General features: G+C 39.7%; 1 protein-coding gene across 1 annotated transcript in view; it reads left to right on the forward strand.

Annotated features, from left to right (window-relative positions):
- CFAP99 (cilia and flagella associated protein 99) overlaps window positions 1-22497 on the forward strand; it is a 62584-nt gene extending 40087 nt beyond the window's left edge. The window contains exons 11-16 of the mRNA XM_050896658.1: window positions 1198-1402; window positions 3171-3312; window positions 4506-4657; window positions 11206-11411; window positions 19814-19976; window positions 22275-22497. Coding sequence (XP_050752615.1) covers window positions 1198-1402; window positions 3171-3312; window positions 4506-4657; window positions 11206-11411; window positions 19814-19976; window positions 22275-22442 — 1036 coding nt within the window. The 3' untranslated portion in view covers window positions 22443-22497. The remainder of the gene's footprint in view (window positions 1-1197; window positions 1403-3170; window positions 3313-4505; window positions 4658-11205; window positions 11412-19813; window positions 19977-22274) is intronic.
- Window positions 22498-22713: the final 216 nt, after the last annotated feature.

The raw sequence follows: 22713 nt of genomic DNA on the forward strand, positions 1-22713 counted from the left end.
GCAGGAGTGGGGAATAAGAGGTTGCAGGTCCTTTTGGTGCACTCAGGGCTCTAAGGAATCCTGAGATAAGGATTCCTCTGACATAAGGAATCCTTATTCAGCAGCATAGGTTTTCAGTGGACATTAACTAGGGAGAGGGTGACTCCTGAATGGCCACTGCAGGTTGTATTCTATAACTAGAATTACAGAACTTTTTCACTAATAAAGCAGGCTAAGCACTAAATATCGTTTGCATTTTAAGTCCCGGAATGTTGGATTTGGTCTGTGGACCTAGCAAATTTTGGTATATGGATCAGGATTTTAGCAGTAAGATATTATGCATCACTCAGGTTCTGTTATCAGCTATGTATGTATATTGAGGTTCTTTTGTACTACATATGATACTGTTCACTCTGTCTGGCAGAATTTTGTTCCACTCAGCAAAGGAATAGATTTTCCCCATAACTTACACTATTTTATATTAATGAGTTTTAATCTTCAGCTGCATTTAACACACAACAGATACATACATATGTGCATTGGGGAGCAGCAGTAAGACGCAATTCACTGCATTTTTGTGTCTCTGCCCTAGTTCTTGGCTCATTCACTCCTCTGCTGCAGGACTTTGATGGGCCTGCCCCAGGGCTTTGCTATGCTCTTCTCTCTCATCCGAGCACAAAAAATAAGAATGTGGCTTTGCTTAACAGCTGAATACTTTGCCTCATTACAGCAATATTATTTAATTGACAAAATACAAAACAGAATTAAGCAGAAGAGTTTTTAGTTCTCTGTGTTAAAGTGGCCAAGAAGATTGCCAAAGAATAAAGTTATTTGTTCTTTCTACCTCTAAGCAAAGTAATCCTCTATAAAAACCTACATACCTTCAGCCTGATTCTCCCTGCTCCTTATGAGAATCCATATGTGGCTAAAAGTTTGCCCTACCTTGGGGCTTTGTTTTACTGAAAACTTTCAGGTCCATGCCCTCAGGCACTTTCTTCCAGCCTGGCTTTCCCAGGCTTTCCACATAGTACGAACACCTCTTAGACTGGAGGTCTAAGATAAAATATATCTGTCAAATGACTTTGCAATGACTGCCTTTTTTCTCTGCAGAGATCAAACACCTTATATCACAACAAACTAATAGAAATGTTTTATGAACCAAGGCAGGGCTGCAGAGCCAGATCCCTAGAATAGTACACTCTTTCTTCTCTCTTGCAGAATTGAAAATTTGCTGCGAGGGGCTGGAGACCCATCTGAATTCTTGGAATGGCAAAAACAGATGCGTGGAAAAGATTTGGAAGAACAGCTGGCTGAAACAGAGTGTAGGAGGCTTCAAGGGAAACTGAGTCATGAAGAGGCAGTTCTAGCCCATCAGAATGTAATTCAAGAAAAGAAGAAGAAAGCTGATCTAATGAGAGAAGCGGTAATACATACAGCATTGTTCAAATTTTGCTTACATTCAATCAGTGCAAAACATACCACAGATGATACCTACTATAAGAAGGTGCAAAAGTTCTATACAGTGGTTTTACTCACTGGAGTCTGCAAACAATGGAAAAATAGTGCTATAACTTCCAGATACAGCAATGCTTATACATTGAAGTACTTTTTTTACAAGTGTTTGATTTGATTGATAACACGAGGTAAATTGAATAAAACAGAAGGTTAAAGCATTCTCCCCTATATTCATGTCATTGTGTATATCCTTTTTGAACAGATACTGGGACACTAAGCACCATTTGCAATGAAATCACCAATATATGACTAATTTCATTATCTTGTTAAAATGAGAGCCACAAATATGAAAGAATTTGTTTCCTTAAACTGATATAATTCAATTTACTTCCTATTATCTGACATGCCTAGATCTCTCTTATGGGAACATTCAGGCAGAGAACCCTCTTTGGATCTGTATATATGGAAAACTGAGTATTTATGCCAAGAAGTATTTTCACGCAGTTTCCAATCTGGCACATCACAGTTTCCCAAAAACATTGCTAGATCTTTTCATTTTTTTCCCAAGCTCACATTACATTTTTCCAGTGCTTTTCCTATAAACTAAACAAGTGATCAAGAAATAACTAATACTATAGATTTTAAATTTTTCATAGTCACTATCACAGGCTTTTGTTTTCTATTAGCCCAGTTCGCTGCTATGCCCTGTAGGCCAGCCAGTACTTTTCTCTTGGCCACCTCTTAAAGATGTCTCTGCAGTGTCTCGGCAACTTAAGATGGGACCACAAATGTAGAAGATATTCATAAAGGCCACGCTGCAAAAGGGAAACTTGCTTAATGAGTTCCTTTTCTGTCCTATAAAATCTTTCAGTGTTTTTTGGCATTGAGTCTTCATGTCTGTTTAGACACACTGTAGCAAGAACTTACAGTGAACCCTACTATGTACACCTGAGCATAGTGTGATTGCTCACAGTCATTCCAAAATTATTGTAATTATTATATTCACCTCAATTTCAGAGCATATGTGTTTTATTTGTTAACAGAAATGTCCCAATATGTATAGATTTGGGGATGTGCAAATCAGACTTGCTCTAACCTGACCAATTCCAGGCAGCTCCCTTCGCTTGCCAACAGATGCCAGCAGGGCACTTCATCCATATGGAGATCTCCGGAAGTACTGAGCACCGATTCCCCATTCACCAGCAGCTGTCATGCTGACCCTCCTCCTCCTTTTAAAACTATAGTCTTCCATCTAAAACAGAAAGTACAGTAAGGAATCTAGTCTGGGAAAATCCAGTTTCCTGCTTCCTGTTCATTTCCTCTGACAAAGAAAGGAACATGATAGCCAAAAGTCGACTTTTGTGTGTTACAGAGATATGACTTAGGCCCAAGAAGATCCTGCAGGCACACAACCAGCTGTGTATTAGATTAGCACTCTTCTTGATATCTCACAACCAGCTCCAGAGATGGCTTTTTTTGTCTGCTTTTAGAAACATGTGGGAGGGAATCCTGGAAAACAGCAGTGCAAATGTTATGGAGGGCTGTTGTGGGTAAATAAAACATAGAAAGGGGAGCTTACATCTGGGCCTTTATGTTGTCCCCAGCCAATGTCCTTTGCTACTTTTGTGGATGATGTAATACTTTGAATCCAATTGTCCTTGCCCTATTTCAATGACTTGAGGCACTCAGATCACCAGTTATCAGAAGTTTTATTCACCTGTTTGTTTGGGATGTAGAAAGCAGAGCTGATGCACCAGTATGCAGAGAAACGTCTACAGGAACAGAAAGAAATGAGAGAGCTGGTGGAGCAGGTCGTGGAAGGACACAAGAATGCGAAGCAAGCAAAAATAAAGCTCCAGAAACACAAACAGCAGATAGGTATTTATATATTGCCAGAAAAATGAGAGATGATGCCAAATGTCCCCAAATTACTTCATCTTTCTTTTAGTGGGCCAATTACAATTTTTACAGAAAGGAAAGGGAAGTTGAGGGAAAGATCCAGGCTGTACATTTCCATGAATGCATGAATATGAATTCCAGGAATAAGTTGGTAATGGGTAGATCAGAAATTCTAAGCTACTGGTCATGGGAATTACTCTTTGTTTAAAACAGAGAAATACAGCACTAATGTTCTGCAACTAGTTTCCCTTCCATCTAAAAGTAGCATATGTGAATGACTCTACTTTTTGTCAAATCAAGTTACGAAGCTCAGATTCTTGTGATTCATATCATTAAGATAGGATTTGCCTAGCAACCATTGTGAAAGAATCATGGCTCAAGATTATTGTCTTCTCCAGAGAAGACAGTCCAGAGAAGAAGACTGTAGCTAAGGAAAGAAAAGCCATCTCCTAGAAGGACAGTATCACAAGGGAGAAGGATGTAGCACCTCCAAGACAGACCAGTCGTTAGGATGAAGGGAAATAATGTTACTCATCCTCCATTACTCTTAAAGAAAATTCTTCAGTTAATGCATTAGCTAATGAAGTCCAGGGAGAAGGCTGTTCTGACTGGCATGGCTGTACATATTCCAGCGCAACGCCATGTTAACATCTACTGTGTGAACAGGCTACCTCTAGTTGTGCATATTTTGGTAAGCAGACTTTTCTCTGCTTGTGTATCTCCATACTTGTATCAGTAAGGGTTGAGGCGGACAGAGGGTGTTAGCCACTCTGAAATGGGCTAGCAAAGCCTACCAGCCTTTGCAATTCAGTGATTTCTCGGATATATGTAGCTTGAAAAACTATGAATATTTGCTATTGTATAATATCCTTTTATCAAATAATGAAACAGTATGCACTAATTAGAACAGAAATTACAAAGCAGTAATTCAAAGTGTCTACTTTATGTATGTATACAGTATGTTTATGTGCTGAATAGAATGATAGATAGTGGAGGTGGATAGTACTCATTTGTTTCTCTAATCATACCTCCCACCAATGCCAGACTGTTCCCTCAAGTACCTTCAGATCAGTATTATTATCATTATTCACAAATGCATATGAATTTTCCTCCAGATGGACTACTTGTTAAAATATGCAACCAGCTAACAGAGATTAGTTCTTATCTTTCAGTTCAGGAAGTTTGTGAAGAAAATCGAGAACTTCTTCGGCAAGCTTTAGAAGAAGAGGAGGAGAAGCTTAGGAAAAGATATGAACTAATTCAACAAATACGAGCTATTGAGTCTTTACCAAGCATCAGACACAAGTTTGTTGATTTAACAGAGGTAAGCTCAAAAGGAAAAACTACGGTTTTTACGTAAAGGTATATTGTATATGTTTCACACATTCAGAGGAATTGTGTACTGCATGCAGATATATCGCAGTTTGGATGCACAGCATTAAGTACAAAGGTTAGATCTGAACTGGAACTTTCACAAAGTTTATAAAATGAAAATTTTACCAGGAAGAATATTCTGATGGTAAGTGAAATCTTAGTCCCCTTGAACTTTCTTTGAATTTTGCCAATAGGATCTGGGTTTCCCGATATCTTTCAAAAAGAGACTGGCAAGTGATTACAACATGTTCTACCCATCTTCACAAATTCACAGATTTGTCAGTCCTGGGTAAGGACTGAATGAACACGAGGTTTGGACTGACGTACAGTTGTTCATATTGCAGTGGTGATTGCCATGGTAATTAGCAAAATTAATTTCCTTTGCTTTCAAAACTGTCAACATTCAGGTATATGAAAGAGATTGTCAAGAGAACCCAAAACCTGCTGAGCTGTTATGCATGTACTGTGCAAATGACTTGTGTGTGTCTGGTTAAGTCTACAGTGAATGTATCCCAAACTTCTTGGACTTAACTGTTGATAAGCAACAACTGATATGCCTGAGATTGGGCTTTGCAATGCCCACTTTTGCAGAATTTCCAGACTTAGGCAGCATCTGGAAATCTGTTATCTTACCACTAAATCAGAAGCAGATTAGCTGAAAATACTCTTCCATTTTTCTTATCCACACTGAAAGAAGAATAACATAGAATAATATAAAATGACACTAGCAATTTTAAATAGAATCCTTTTGTTTTTTTCTTTTCTTTCTTTCATGAGTATTCAAATGAAGATCACAAATTAAAAAACATCCATGGCTAGCCTGCAGAAAGCATACAGAAGGAACAGGTCTTCCTTCCATGGGGCTGTTGGAACAGTCAATATGATGGTTTGGTTTTTTCTCCTGCTCCTCTGACTAGAACTGAGCCATTCATTGGTTCCAAAGCTACCTACTATCTTTGCAGCCAGATAAATCCCCCATCTCATTTATCAGATTTTAGAATACATTTAATGTTAAAGTGTGAAATAAGTGAACAAGAATAAAATCAGCTCCCCAGATATCCCGTCCTCCTTCACTCTCTTTGGTTGCCTTTATGGCTGCTGCCATCACTTCTCCACTTCTTTTCCAGCCGAAGAAGGCAATTCTCTTTTTTCAAACCCAGAGTCACTCCACCCATTTGTGGAGAAATATTACTGAACCACAATGGAAAAAGCAGGGCAAAAAGTGAAGAGTACAAAGAATTATTGTACACCACAGATACTGTAAACTATCTGCATGGAAATGCCAAAAGGTTCTCCAATCTATCTGCTTCAGATAGAGTTTACTGCTTCAGATAGAGTTGCACATTGTGTCAACCCTAAACAGAGCCCTTAGCATGGTCTCACTGCACATTTGTTACCCAGATGATTCAGGCACAAGATGTAGGCTGCAAAGACACAACGGTATGATGTAGTCAGACGTGGAATGTCATTCATTACTTTTTCAATCACAACAACTGTAAAATGGTGCAGGCTGTCATTCAGGAAAATGAAGGTGACTGGAATGTCAGTACTTCCTTATTTTTGAACCTAGTTCATTTCATTGCCACTTACAGTGGCTGTTGACTCCTTACATAGTTTCCACTGAAATACTGTTTGTTTCTAAGTACAGAATATAGCTTTAAATACATTTTCCCATCTAGCTCATCTCAAAAGGCAAAGCAGAAAAACACAGCAGGTTTCAAGTCATATATGAAAAATTCATTCAAAATTCAAGCTTATCCTATGTGTAAGGTTACTAAAGTGTAAGGCTGCTGAAAATGGAGTGGCCATACAGGTCATATTGCAAATACAAGAGAATGGACCTGAATGATATGGACGGACTGTTAGATGGATAAGGAATTGGCTGGATAGCCGCATCCAGAGTTAAAGCCAATGTCTCAATGTCCAAGTGGAAACCAGTAGTGAGTGGTGTCCCTCAAGGGTCCGTACTGGGACCAGTACTATTTAATATCTTCCCTAATGATATAGATAGTGGGATTAAGTGCACCCTCAACAAGTTTGCAGATGACACCAAGTTGGGTGGTGCAGTTGATATACTTGAGGAAAGGGACCTTGACAGGCTTGAGGAGTGTGCCCACATGAACCTCATGAAGTTCAGCAAGGCCAAGTTGTGGTGGGTTGACCCTGGCTAGATGCCAGGTGCCCACCAAAGCTGCTCTATCACTCCCCCTCCTCATCTGGATGGGGGAGAAAAAATAAAACGAAAGGCTCATGGGTCGAGATAAGGACAGGGAGATCATTCACCAATTACCGTCACGGGCAAAACAGACTCGACTTGGGGAAAAATTAGTTTAATTTATTGCTAGTCAAATCAGAGCAGGATAATGAGAAATAAAACCAAATCTTAAAACACCTTCCCCCCACCCCTCCCTTCTTCCCAGGCTTAACTTTACTCCTGATTTTCTCTACCTCCTCCCCCCCGAGTGGCACAGGGGGATGGGGAATGGGGGTTTGGGTCAGTTCATCACACGTTGTTTCTGCCGCTCCTTCCTCCTCAGGGGGAGGAGGACTCACTCTTCCCCTGCTCCAGCGTGGGGTCCCTCCCACAGGAGACAATCCTTCACGAACTTCTCCAACGTGAGTCCTTCCCATGGGCTACAGTTCTTCACGAACTGCTCCAGCATGGGTCCCTTCCACGGGGTGCAGTCCTTCAGGAACAGACTGCTCCAGCGTGGGTCCCCCGTGGGGTCCCAAGTCCTGCCAGCAAACCTGCTCCAGCGTGGGCTCCTCTCTCCACGGGGCCACGGGTCCTGCCAGTAGCCTGCTCCAGCGCAGGCTTCCCACAGGGTCACAGCGTCCTTCGGGCATCCCCCTGCTCCGGCGTGGGGTCCTCCACGGGCTGCAGGTAGATATCTGCTCCACCGTGGACCTCCATGGGCTGCAGGGGGACAGCCTGCCTCACCATGGTCTTCCCCACGGGCTGCAGGGGAATCTCTGCTCCGGCGCCTGGAGCACCTCCTCCCCCTCCTTCTTCCCTGACCTTGGTGTCTGCGGAGTTGTTGCTCTCACATCTTCTCACTCTGCTCTCTCTGGCTGCAACTGCTCCTCCCCTGAAACTTCTTTTCCCCTTCTTAAATATGTTATCCCAGAGGTGCTACCACTGTTGCTGATGGGCTCGGCCTTGGCCAGCGGCGGGTCCATCTTGGAACCCGCTGGCATTGACTTTATCGGACATAGGGGAAGCTTCTAGCAGCTTCTCACAGAAGCCACCCCTGTAGCCCCCCCGCTACCAAAACCTTGCCATGCAAACCCAATACACAAGTGCAAGGTTCTGCACCTGGGTCGGGGCAATCCCCAATATCAATACAGACTGGGGGATGAACTGATTGAGAGTAGCCCTGCGGAGAAGGACTTGGGGACATTGGTAGATGAAAAATTTCGTATGAGCTGGCAATGTGCGCTTGCAGCCCTGAAAGCCGTTCATATCCTGGGCTGCATAAAAAGAAGTGTGACCAGCAGGTCAAGGGAGGTGATACTCCACCTCTACACTGCTCTTGTGAGACCCCACCTAGAGTACTGCATCCAGTTCTGGGGTACCCAGCACAAGAAAGACATGGACCTGTTGGAGTGGGTCCAGAGGAGGGCCACAAAAATGATCAGAGGGCTGGAACACCTCTCCTATGAAGAAAGGCTGGAGAGTTGGGGTTGTTCAGCCTGGAGAAGAGAAGGCTCTGGGGAGACCTTATTGCGGCCTTTCAGTATATAAAGGGGCTTATAAGAAAGACGGAGAAAGATGTTTTACCCAGGCCTGTAGTGACAGGACAAGGGGCAATGGTTTGAAACTGAAAGAGATTAGATTTAGGTTGGACATAAGGGAGAAATTTTTTACAATGAGGGTGATGAGCCACTGGAACAGATTGCCCAGAGAGGCTGTAGATGCCCCCTCCCTGGAAGTGTTCAAGGCCAGGTTGGATGGGGCTTTGAGCAACCTGGTCTAGTGGAAGATGTCCCTGCCCATGGCAGGGGGGTTGGACTAGATGATCTTTAAAGGTCCCTTCCAACCCAAATCGTTCTATGATTCTCTGTCTCAACTTCACAGTTCCCTTATAGTCACTTCACAATAGCACTCTCAGTGAATTAGCACACTTTTGGTGATAGCTTGCCCTGTTTTTTTCTTTCTACAAAAGGCTTTTTCAGGCTTAGTGAAATTAAGTATGTGTCCATAAAATTCTCATTCATTCTCATAATTTTTAAAGTACCAGTTCTTCCCTTGATGGCACTTAAGTTGCCTGAACACCAGCATTATCTACTGCACGAGTATAGTACTTTTCATATTTTAGGAACCACTTCACTGTCTTCACTGAGTATTTTTGAAATGCAGACACTCAAAATATTCACCCTCTACCATTCTATGCTTCTAGGAAATTCTCTTTCCTAGACCTTTTTGGTGTCTGCTTGCCATGCTCAAACACTACCGCTGGTATGTATGCGGTGTTGCAAAACATTTTCCTTTCACTTCCTGTGAATACAACTTGATGGTCATTGACTAGTTTAAATTAGAGACAAGGTATTATAGCACTTTCTATTTGCAAATTCACTCTAAATTGAAATCTGAGAAGGTTTCAGTAACCTATGGTAGTACATATTTTTCAAAGAGATGCAAAAATAAAGACTGCGTAACACTGAACTCTTTTATCAATCTACTGATGCTACTGGTGACCATTGTTTAGGTCATGTTTGTTACACACGAGGAGCGTGGAAGCAGAAACCACTGAGCCGAAATTGAAGAGTCAGACTTCAGGGGAAAAAACAGTGATCATCTCTTCTTACTGACTCAACTTTTGGAGCTTTAGACAGAGAAGCTATGGGGACCAAAACTGCAGGCGAGACTCTTGGAAATCTTGGAGGAGTCCCCAGGGATGGCCACCCAAGACACGTCCTTCACTGACAAGCTTGTATCATTAGATTCTCCAGACTAACTCAGTAATAATCACTCTTAAGCACCAATGTTGTAGCAGCAGAGAGCCAAGCCTGGTTATTTGTCATACTCTATTTTGTGGTTTTACTGCCTCTACCCCCCCCCCCCGCCCTGCCTTACTGTTTTGTTCATCTCTCTTGGCTTTCCCTCTGTTTCATGGACCCACTGCTCTGAACAGCCAGAGAATGATCACTGGAGGACGAGTACCTGGCTAGACTGCTTAGATGGCATCCCAGACCAGAGAAGAGGGTCTGAACGCAGGTCAATTCTTGGAGCCAAACTGACAACCTGAGCATCTGTCTATGACAGAGCATCCTTCTCTTTGCCTGATCTTTTTTTTCCTTCCCGTTCATGTTCTGTTTTGTGAAAAGCTCAAAAGCAGAAAGGCGACTACTGTTCTGTCAACAACCCGCTCAGTATTCAATGTAAGGGCTTTTTTTTCCCTGCTAAAAAAGATTGCTTGAAAAAATGAAGGCTGTTTGACTGAATAATTTCTCTCCATTAAAAGGACTGTAATGAGTTTTACTTACGTATGTTTATCATTACCACTTAATTTCAGTCCGAGAAATACAATTTGGAGGAGTGGTTGTTCTTTTGGATTCCACACGTGCCCCCCTTCATCCTTTCCAAACTTTGTCATTAATTTTCTGTCACTAGTTCTATGGAACTAAGTAGACCAAGGTCTTTGTGATTAAATCCTAACCAGTGTTTCACTCTTAATGTTACACAACTGTATAGTAAGAGTCAGGTTAGCATCTTGACTTCCTGCACCCATATATTCAGTTATAACATGCCATGGTACAAGATACGCACTAAAGATGTGTACCAAAACTATGTTAAGATAGACAAAAGAATATTAGTTGGGGTGAATGGATTAAATTTTGCAAAGAAAGCTACACAGAAACTCATTACTCACAGAAGTCTCTCATTACATCTCAGAATCAGGCTCGTTATCACTCTCGTTGCGAAGTGGATATTAAAAAGCCTTCATTAAACATTCAGGTTTGAATATTTTAACTTTGGGCATTAAGATCTGAATTTCCTGGGTACAAAGCATTGTTCAGTCCTAGTCTTTTCAGATAAAAAATAGTAGATGCTATCATAGATCAAATCCATACTTTGGAAATAGATAAATACAAAAAAATGCATATTTTTTAGTGTAAAGTCTGTTCTGGTTTTACAAACTAAAAAAAAATGGAGTTTTACACGTTTTAAAATTTCAAAAGTCTACTTAAAACTAAAAGATAAGTCAACTAGAATTTTTTTGGACAGCAAATATGTTGTATTTATTATTAATCTACTGTATATTTCAATGTTTTTTCATGAATTGTTTTATGAGCCTTGTGTTTTTACACATATAAAAGATAAGCTCTACACCTTAAAAACAGCTTGTAAGTAACAGGTTAGGGCATCCCTATATTTCTTGAAGTCAAAATATATTCAGCATGATTTGGAACACAATCAAAATATTCTGGTTTTACTCATTTACTCTCCCCTTGGTATTTACAGTGTTATTTAAACCTATATTTCATGTTCTTTAGACTGGTGGCCATGGTTTAATTTGTGAAATGTCAATAGTGGAACTACGTGAACGCCTCGCTCTACTCAGAGAAGCACAGAAGGCAGCAGAGGAAGAGAAGAGAGACCAGATAATTCATGAAAAACAAGCTAAGGAACAACTTCTTCTAGACAAACTGGACCAGATTTCCCTGTTCAGAGCAGAACTTGGACGAGCAGCTGCTTTAAAGTCAGTATAAAACAGCATGTGACATTTAAGACATTGCAACTTTGTTAATATTTTGCTAGCCCCTTGAGGAGAAAAACAAGTAGAGAGCAAAATACTGCCCTTTTATAAATCAGTATGACTTTTGTCAAGGATTACACTGGGGCCAGGATTTCCTTTTTATTCTTGAAAATAATTTGCATCAGATTTAACAAATCTTTTTCATCATTTATGGTTGAAGACACTCTGTAGGCTAGTGTTGACCATATTGCCCCAGGATTCAGAGCCAATATTATATATTGAGAAAGAAGTTCTGCCTTTCTTCTGTTCTTTTTCAGCTAATCAGAACTAATTTGATGTTATTAGAGTCATTCTAGCTTGCTACTTAAAGTGGTTTCTCATTTTCATCTAAACCAATACATTAGGGCTATGGTTTTCTTCCTTGAACTTCATTTGTTATGTGAAAAGGCAGGCCTTATTCTAGAAGTTTAAAATATTTTAGGAAGGAGATTTTCTGATAACAATAATAAGTTATAAATTAAATATATTATAGCAGTAGATCAAAGAGAAAATTCTTTGCTTACAGGCTCACTGATCAAATTCTGTATTCATTATTCATATTTATTATTCATTATCATATTTATCATTCATTGTCATAAAGGATCCATAACCATCATAGATGCTTCACATATGCAGAAGACAGGTCCCTTCCACAAAGAGTTTAAAATCTAAGTTAAAGCTATTTACAAATAAAGCTTAGCAGGAAGAAAGCCTGTGTAAAAGTATAAAATATGGCACACGTCTTGATCTTATGGCATTTTTACTGCATCTTGACTATTTGCCATTGTTTTCTTGCAAGTTGTCTTTCACCTTTTCCCTTTTGTGGGTTTGAGAGGTTAGTCCTTGTCTTGCCATATTTATTTTGCAAACAGATGTTCAGGCTGACATTCTGAAGACATATTCTATCAGGCTAAAAACACACGTCTTTAGACACGTCTTAGATTCATGTTTATTGCTGAGATACCGAAGGTGGCTTCTTAGAGTCCCATTCATGTTATTGATTTATCATCCAGTTCTAAATCTCAATTACAGAAGGCAGTATTGATGTATTCATTTAACTAGTTTTCACTAGTCCCAGCTCTAATTTGGTTTGTTGCTGATAGTTAATCTCCAAAGACTGGCATTTTACTATGTTAGTACTTAAGAAGATAGTTTAATGAATTTAATGAATCGATAACTGCAGCTGCAGTGGATTGACTGCATAGATAAGTGACCCTCTCTTCTATGGCATATATAGAGAAAAGATTTGAAGAGTAAAGAACCTGAAATGGAGTTGGAGCTGGAAATAATACACTCTCATCACTAAACATTCAGTGTTGTGAAAGCCTGTGGGAGCAACTCAAGCCACTGCTTTCCACTAGAGATGCAAACTAGGCATTAAGAACTTGTATACTACATAAAAGCTGTTTCACTAGTAACTACTTAAAGAATCATTTGTTTTTGTGTAGTGCTGGGTTCCTTTACAGTAGACGTTTCGGCTTAATTCAGATCTAAAACTGTTCTGATCCTGAAATAAGCTATGCTTGAATGAGAAGCTAACTTTGATTCACTTTTTGTCCTGACATTTGAAATGTTTTTTAGAACAGACCAGCATGCCAAAGACGGTAGAATCCAAATGAAATTAAGCACTTAATTTGCAAGCTTCTAGTCAGACTCATGATAAGTCATACAGTAATTTTAATGGAGTCGTGTTTGCTCTCCAAATAAAGAAAATACAAAGTTTCATTATAGATGTTACAAGCCGTTTCCTTTCATGGCTCCCAGGCAATCTATGTATCTAACTTGGAAGCACCTACTGTAAAGAGGCATCATCAAAGTATACCAGAAATGTTGTTCTTTGGGAGTGTATTTCATGCATTTGCATCTAGAATCCAAATCTATGGTGTTATTTCTGCTAATACAGGAATATGGCATGCTGGCCTATTTACAAACACTAGACACTTTGCTGCTGCAAACTATAGGCTTTGTGTGTTAGCCCTGATTTACAGATCTTGAATCCTGAAATATCAAGTCAGTGTGAGTGATTAATTGCTTGGATTGTATTATTGATACACTGCACAGGAGATGTAAAAAGCAAATTTTTATGTTTACAGAATTAATTCATAATTATAGGGATAGAATCGCAAATCTTACCAATGGTCCTCATAAGATAGCCTTATGCATCAATATAAAATTACATGTTATATCTTAAATTGCATTATATTGAGGGCTACTGCTAATCAGCTAAAGTATGGGGGCTAAGCTTTGCTAAACAAAAGTGCTTTAGTTAGCATCAGCTGGAGTTTAATTGGGTCCCTACCAAGCAGGTTCCTTTCAATATCATTTACAAACAGACATACATCAACACAAAAGAAGCACATTGAGCAAGCATATAATGAGCTATATTAAACAAAATAGGAAACAGAACATGAAAAATTACAGAGGCATCAGCCTTTAATAGACTGCAAGCCGTGACATCCATCACAGCAGTGGCTTTGTGAGTGCTTGCAGAACACTTAAGAATCAATTCAGTATATATGCAGGACGTCCCCTTAACTGCTAGAATTTCACACAGTTTGAAAATCAGCACTGCATGTGAAATGAACAAACATTTGAGTTCTCAGCTTTCAAACATAAGTACCAAAAGATTTATGAGTGTTTGAATACATGCTAATGTATTAAAGTTATGTGCCTGTATACTTCAGGTACAATTCCCTTTCATTCCTGTGAGGCTACATCTATTACTGCAAGTAATTTAACGCACTAAGAACCAAGCAACAGATCAAACCAGTTGGTGCTGAGGCTCCCCCCATCCACATTATCTGTGGTTTGGGGGGTTTTACTTTCAGTTGGATTTAGTGTGGTATTCGGACTGCATGCTCTCAGCATTCGTGTGGTTTAAAGCTGTCCAGAGAAAAGTTATCTCACAAAACTTCACATACTCAATTCCTGGCTCCTCTGCAAGCCCGTCTAGGGACCACCACACTATCCTTTTGTTTGTCTCACATAGATGACAGTAGCACATCCGTGCCCCCACCAGCCACTGGCACATATGTAAGGTACATGGAAGCCAGCCTTATTTCAGTTCTTGCTCATGTTCCTGCCTTGTTTGTTTTCCTGCTCATTTTCAAGTGACATGGTGGTGCCTGCTGCTCGAGCCTCCTCCCCTCTCCAAGTCAGGGCAACATCCAGGTGAAGGTAGCAGCTGCAGTTCCAGGGTGACACTCTGAACTGACACCAATCCTCCTTGACTTCCTTGTATATGAGGCAGATGCACAGACTCCCACCAGCACAAAAGTTTACCACATCCCCATCTCACACTGTGGTAATGGTGTAGCGTGCTGGGATCTCAGCACTGGATTACAAACGATGGTGTGTTTGCCAAGGTGGCAAAGCACTCCTTTCTCTCCCTGCCACTGCCAGTGCTCAAACCCTTCCTCAACAAGGGGCAGTGACCACACACCAGTGTAACACCTCTCTCTTGGCCTGAACTGGGGAAGGGTGGAAATAGTGTGAGGGCAGCTATGGCAGGAGGACAAGGGGGAAGGCTGGTTATGAGGAGGAAGAGGAGAACAAGCAGAAAGAAGGGTTATGGATGAATGACTGTGATGGTCCTTTCCAAGTAGAACAAGCTCCCTAAAGCAGGTGTTCCCTGGAGTGTCCAGGTCTGACTTAGGGGGTCAAAGGCCTTCTGGGTGAGGAGGGGAGAACGGAGCCCCATCCTCCAAAACCTGTAAGACACCCTAGCAGCACAACCCTGTGACGCAGCACACAACTGAGGGAAGGGGCAGACAGCACATGGAGGTGGAAAGATGTAACAGGGGAACATATGCCGTGCTATCCCTCTGTGTGGCTGTTGCTTCAGATCTTCAAAAACATAGCCTAGAATAATGAAAAAAGCTGAATAATTAGCAATATAAGGGACTTTGGTTTGGTACTTCATAATATTTGTGATTTCATTAATTTCACAAATTTCATAAATACTTCTGTGTATTTGCACATTCTGTGTGTTTGCAACAAGGAAGTAAGATTTAGTTTCTCAGTCCCTACTGCTAGTAATGAGTTCTTCACTAGCATTGAAACAGAGGGAGGAAATTTATCAGCAATGATGGATCAGAAATATAAATATGTGAAGAGAGGCTGTAAAGAAGACAGAGCCAGGCTCTTCTCAGTGGTGACCAATGAGAAGACAAGAGGTACAAAAGGAAACACAGGAGGTTCCCTCTGAACATCAGGAAACACTTTTCTACTGTGATGGTAACTGAGCACTGGCACAGGTTGCCCAGAGAGGCTGTGGAGTCTCCATCCTTGGAGATACTCAAAAGCTGTCTGGACACAGTCCTGGGCAACCGGCTCTAGATGGCTCTGCTTGAGCAGGTGGGGGTGGACAAGATGACCTCCAGAGGTCCCTTCCAACCTCAACCATTCTGTGATTCTGTGAATGAACTTTGATTATACAGCTTCATAATCTTTATTTCAAATGAGGAAAACACTGTTATGAATAACAATCACTTCCCCATCTAAAATTAGGTGCTTAATAAGTTAATTGTTTTGGAAGAGAGTCAGATTTTCAGTGCTTAAATCCCTCACATTAGTACAAAATAGTAATCAATCTAATAGTGTAGTGTTCTTAAATGTCAAAATAATGACTCTCTTAACAGTGAACTGTTAACAGTTAGATACATTCATTTTCCTCACTGCAATAATTAAGAATTATATATTGCAGGACAGAAAAAAGGCAAGGTACTGTGAAGTACAGACAGCCCTAGTCACTGAGACTGAGAGTATAAGGAAATACAAAAAAAAAGAAATTGTTTATTGCACTATAAGGCAATCCTACTTCTGCTTTTAAAAATATATTTGTGTTTATTGCACAAGACTCCATTTTGTGAGGTAAGCTTATAAATACAATCCTCGCTGCTTAAGTTGATATTTTGGTGCCTAGAATGGTCAAGTAGCCATTTTTACTCCATCTCCTACAAGTACTGAGTCAGTTAAGAGCTGTCTTACATCTATCTCCTTATACTTTTGATGTATAGCTGGAGTTTGAAAATCAGTTAAAAGCTGTCATACATCTATCTCCTTATACTTTTGATTTACAGCTGGAGTTTGAAATGTAAATGAGGAGCAAAATGTAGTTTCCAGGAGGAATCCTCTGTGCAAATCTTCAAATTCCCCAGTTTTTAAACACAGCTGAGAAGACCTAATCCAACTGTTGAAGTGTTTTCATTTCCTGCAGGAAAACCTTTAATGCTGAATTGCTGCTTCTTCAGTTATAGGCCGGATAACCTACTGGACCTAGGGTCCATTTGGCCAGATGCTAAAATTGCAGGGCAGATAGTTAAATAATTACAAGGGATATGTAAGTAAGAAGACGCTGGACTGCCAAACTCCATGACAAGTGAAGTAAAAAAATACTTACATATTTTTAAAATTCATTATATTTACTAAGGAAATCATTGAGACAACAAATATGGGATGTCAACTGCAGTTTACAACGCCTGGAATATTATGTTAAATAGAAAGACACTTACATTTTACCCATCACTGATAGAATTGTTCTGTACTTCATCATAGTGAGCCAAAATCTTTCTGCTGTTGACTGTACACATAGCTTACACGGAAACTGAAGAGAGAACAAAATCAGTGGTAGATAAAGAAATTTTCACTGGTTGCTTTTATATCCATATTCTGTTGAATATTTCATTAATCCTTTACTTTTCCTCCTCTGAGTAGTTTATATGTACACCCCACACTACTACAAACTTCCATAAGCACATTAAAGAATCTCATCTCATTCCTTAACACTAAAAGGTACTTTCTGACAAGGTACCTAAGCAAAAACTAGAGTTTGTTAAACCATTTCAGATACATACGGACTTCAAAAATATTACAAATTTTTTTCAAAGTCTTTGGTAGGGAAATATTTTTTTAATTATGGCAGACTCACAAAGGGATGGAAGACTCTTGTCTGAGACCAAAAGAAAAGAAAATTAACAAATTCTCTTTTGGACCAAAGATTTGACATTACATTTTAGGAACTAGTACGTTTCTTAAAGATTGGTTTTCATTCAAGGTGCTCATTCAATACCAGTAGCTGGTAAATAAGCTTAAAAGTAAAATTAAAATGGCTTCTGCATATTTTTTTCATAAATTATCACATAATTTTCCATTGAATCTGGAGAGGATTTTTCTAAATATGTACTACCCCATTCTGACTGGCTGTTACCTTACTTCCTTAGGAAATACATGATATGGGGTGACAGAGATCGTATGAGCTTTTTCTGTCTCGGTCCTGAAAGTTCTCAACTGACTATCACAGAAAATCAGAATTTTAAAATTTCTTTTTTCATTCCTTCCCCTCTTTGAATTTCTGTTATGATGTAGTTTGGCATCTGAAAATTTATGGGATTGGCAGCTTTTTGGAATAGTGTAGATGACTGGCACATGACTTCATGTAGAAGAGGACTGAATATTACTCTGAGGATAAGCAACTATTTACAATGTTAATTCAGAAGCAGCTGCTGCTGCTTCATGATGTTAAACCTCTTGCTGTATTTCCTGTAATTGTATTTACAAGAATCTGGATTTGCGTGTAAGGAAAGGTTTTGTTGCTTATTCCCACTGACAATATTTAATCATCAAGTATTTACATAAAACCTTATTGTTATATTCTCCTCTATCCCTTGGAATGCAATGCCTTGTTACAATGCAAATAGAAGTAATCCATGTTCTCAATTAGATTAAGTGATAGTACATAATTTTTAGATTTACAGAACGGTGTTAAAAATTCATCTCAGTGTAGCAGAGTATATCACAGTATTAAGGAGGATAAGGAAGTGTTATCCTAACCAGATAGCATGACAAACAGCAGCGAGGTTCAGGAAGTGTCTCAGGAAAGCAACTGGAAATGAGAAGCCAAGCTAAACTGTGCCCCTTATTTATAGTTCACAGTCACATTTCAGAATGTAACACAGGTCAAATCTCCCCTTCATCCAGTTCCTGAGGATTTTGGGAACTCTAGTCCGGAATGGCTGCTCTGAAGAATACCTGCTGTTACGGAGAGTTTCCTATTAGCAAAGACGAAGCTAACAAGGCAGACAAAAGCCATCTCTCCCAAGATGAAAGAAGTGTTTGGATCCTTGGAATCTTGATAGACACTTTTTAAGGCAAATTGGTGGTTTTAGGATCAGAAGGGACTTATTCCTTCTTCCTCTTCGTCCAGCTCCTTGAGAAGTGTGTGCCTTACACTGCAAACACTCTGGTATAAGACCCAAGAGATAAGGGAAGAGTTCTGTTGTAAAACATTTCCAAGGGGCAACCTGTTCGTGAAATTAGTCCTGCCACTAACAGAATAACAGTTATAGTAAGTATCAGCTGAACAATGCCCCAGTGCACCCTGCTCTTGGTCATTTGGAGTCTTAATCTGGTTTCCAATAAAAGCAATTGTAATGTTATACCACTGCAATATAAAAGGACCTTTTACAAAACTATCCTTGTCAGTTGAAAGAAGGCATCAGATCTAACCTGGTTATACATTATATAATTACGTATATTCTTTGGTAGATCTGACACTTACTTTAGCTCTGAATTTGGCCAGGGAATCACAGCTACTCATGACATAATATTAATACTACAGCTTGACCATACTGAGCCAAATTCAAGGGCAATATTGAATAAAAGAGGAAGTTGGATGTTAAATGAATCCCTGTGTAACATGGTGTAACCTACATGAAGAAGTTGTGAGTAAATTGTGCCAGTTGGGTGAAAGTAAGCAAAAACAGATAAAATGTAAACTCCAGAGGACAGAAAAGTAGCTACAATAGAAGGAAAAAAAAAGGAAGACTATCCGATAATCTGTCTCTTATGCCTTACTTTTATGCTGCACATGGTGCTATCAGTTTATGCTCACCTAGACCAACTAACCTTAATACACCAACATCCCATAGATTCTGAATCTGGGCATTGAGATTACACAGAAAAGAATATCTTTCATTTGCCACGGAATACAGCAATCGAGATGAATACTAACGATCATATAAGGAAAACTCCATAGTTCTCACAAGCAAAAAGCTGCAGTATTATCACAGGTTTTGCACATGCTTTTTCTAAAGAATGTCGTATCAGGCTTGAAATACTTGAGATACTGTCATCATGGCATCCTGTGGGAAGAAATTATTCGATACTGTTTAGTAATGTTGTTCTGTAAACAAGAAGCAAGTTGTGAATACCACATTCAAGCTATATGATTTAAACCTGTTTTGAGTCTAGCTGGTTCCCAGAAACAAGAGCAAATTCATTATTATCAAGGTAATATATGCTCAGATGGATTTATTCTGTGGGTTGATATTATTTTACCTTCTCATTGCTTCTTTTTGATTTTGCAGGCAAGAAGAAAAGAAAAGAAAGTCGCAGTCTGGTGAAAGGCCTATGAAAGATGAACAGATTTTAAACCTGCAGAAAAAGATTGTAGAAAAAACAATGGAGCGTAAAAAGCAAGCAGGACTCTTAAAGATTACCCCCCAGAAAACCAGCGTCGCATCAAGGAAGGTCTGGGAGTTACATAAGGAGAAAAGCTCTGCAATAGACCTGCTGTTCACAGACCTTTGCTCAACTGCCAGCTCTGGCAAGGGGGGCAGAGGCAGATGGTGACACACATGACTGGCAATAGCAACACCCTGCTTCCTGCATAGGCACGATTTCTCCAAACCATGGCCTTGACCTCACCTTCTTGTCACCCATTCTGCTACCACAGAGCAGGGCTCATCCGTACGACACTTAGCTTCCCACTCTTATTACCACACACTCTCATCCCATCAAAACAGCATCTTACCCCCCATCTCTAACTCTTGTCTTTCTCAGCTTCCTATCACACACATCCTATTACACCACACTGGGATGCTCACCCCCCCCCTCACCCAAGGCATGTTACAGTTTATCATTCCCATGGTTTTTACCTCGCCTTTCCTCAGCCTGGTCCCACAACATCGGATGGAAGCACCAATAGGCCTGTAGGCTTTATGCCGGTTCACACTGGTTGTGTTTCCTTGGCAAGTGTCTAAAGACAAGCGGTGAGGAACTGCTGCTCCTGCCATCTCTGCCATTGCCTCATGCATGCCTAACATTTAGAAGTGGTTCATATACCAGTAATAGTACATGTACCACAGCATATGGAACACTGCAGTGAACAGTCATGATGGGATCACTTTTTAAAAGCTGTACTAGCCCGATGTAAAATTAGCACTAAATCTCCCAATCCATTAAAGTAATAATAACTCTTTACCTATTTTGTGAGACAGTTAGATGAAGCTGAATTCACTGAAGAGGAAAACTGTATTTTTCAAGTGTGTATAGTTTAAAAACCAAAATAGTGCAGTCTTTCAGAGTATCAATGTTTGCTGCCTTCAGAATCCCCATTTCAGGCAAGCAAAACATGTGGGTGCTTATATAGACAACTAGGTCTATCCCTTTTAGCAAAGAAAACATTGAAGACCTATTTGAAGAAAGCGTTTCCTAAATTGGGATGGCTTTCTGAACTGCGGTTTTGAACACATGCTTAAACACTTTGCTGAATGGAGTCCAGAATAAAGTAGAAGCAATAAATGCAGACTTCAAAGGAAAGCAGCCAAACAATTACAAATGTGAGACATTTTAAAATAAACAAAGAGAAATTATAAATTCACAACCAGAATTTTTGACTACCTGATATAGGTCTGAATGAGTGCTCTGGTGTCATATGAATGAGCAAAAAAGCCAGGGTTTGAAAGTTGTTTTGAAGTTAGATTTTGTCTTTTTCTTGAGCTTAGCTTTACACAGTAAGTCTCTTTAAGATGTCACAGTGTTTTTGTTTATGTTCCATTCAAATGTTAAGACATCTGTAAAAAAAGAAAGAAAATAGAAAAAACTCATGGTTACTATAAATTATTCAGCTGTTTTGGTGTATCTTCCATCAGTGCTGTTCTGCTCTGCATGACCCTATCCAAATGTTACTACAGGAAAGTGGCTCAATTCTGGTCAGATATGGTCAGCAGCATCTTTATTGTAGTTGAACTGCATATTGCTGAAAATGGTGTTAGTGTGACTATAGGAAAAAAATTCGTCCCTTAGTTATAATGCAATAGTTATCTGGCATTCAGTTTGTACTGCTACCTTTTTGGTTCCTCAGTAAGTAGGAAAAAAGTGACACTAACTCCTTGTATTAAAGTTCTAGATCGTGGCTTCAGTTACATTTGTGATGGCCCTTTGGGCCCAATGGGTTTGTGCTGATATAAGTCAAGGTAACATTTATTTATAAATCACTATTACATTCTTAATAAAACAGAATTTATATTGCAATTGGGAAAACTAACCATAAGAAAAACTACCATTAATGAAAAAAATGTATTTTTCTACCATTTTAAGCAAAGAATCAGATGAAAAAGTAGCAGTTTTCTGTTTGTTCTGAGCTTTTTTGGGAACGTTCCCTTCTGAACCTAGCTTTTGAATCAGCAAGCCACTAGAGTCTGATAGGATTTGTGTAACTGTTCATTTATGGCTTAAAAAATAAACTGTTGGCAAAGAAAGAACGTAAGGTAGCAGCACTGGAGCAAACCATCCAGATGTAGTTTTATCTTGACTTAACATTTTGTGGAGTGTTGCAGCTGTGTTTAATCCATCTTAAACTGGGCAACCCACTTGAGTTACCTTTCTGTTCATGACGCCCAGTTTGATGTTGACAAGTTTCCCCGTCATGTTAGCAAATAAACTGTGTTGCCAGCCAGACAGATTATCAAATAGAAGTTCAGTGTATTCTCTAAAGAGAACCACTGTATTATCTGCAGTCTGATCATCTGTGTGTCTTTTCTGCAGGATTCTTTGCAGTGGAACCACTGGAAAGAACTGGAAGAGAGTCGGGAAAGACAGTTCAAGATCCTTCAACATGGCTTCATGGCCAGAGAAACAGCTCAGAAAATGGCTGCCTATGAGGCAGCAAGAAGCGGAGCCACAGTCTGTATATTGCGCTCTGAAGTAAAATAAAATACATTTGGAACAAATTCAGGCCTGCTGGAAATCTCCCAGTGTGCCTATTTACTACAAGGTTGAATTTTAATCTCTATTTCACCTTTACAGTGTGATTAGAAAAAATTGGGTCATACAGGCACAATAGAATAAAAATGTGTTAATTTTTTTGTAATAGAATTTTATTTTTAGGCTACAATACATTTTTTTCTGTTAGAATCAAAAGCTTTGATCAAAAGTACCATTGGAGCTCCTACAGCAGAATGGCAAATATCTGGGTAAGAATATT

The sequence above is a fragment of the Gymnogyps californianus genome, chromosome 4 (assembly GCF_018139145.2).
Source record: "Gymnogyps californianus isolate 813 chromosome 4, ASM1813914v2, whole genome shotgun sequence".
Classification (NCBI taxonomy): domain Eukaryota; kingdom Metazoa; phylum Chordata; class Aves; order Accipitriformes; family Cathartidae; genus Gymnogyps; species Gymnogyps californianus.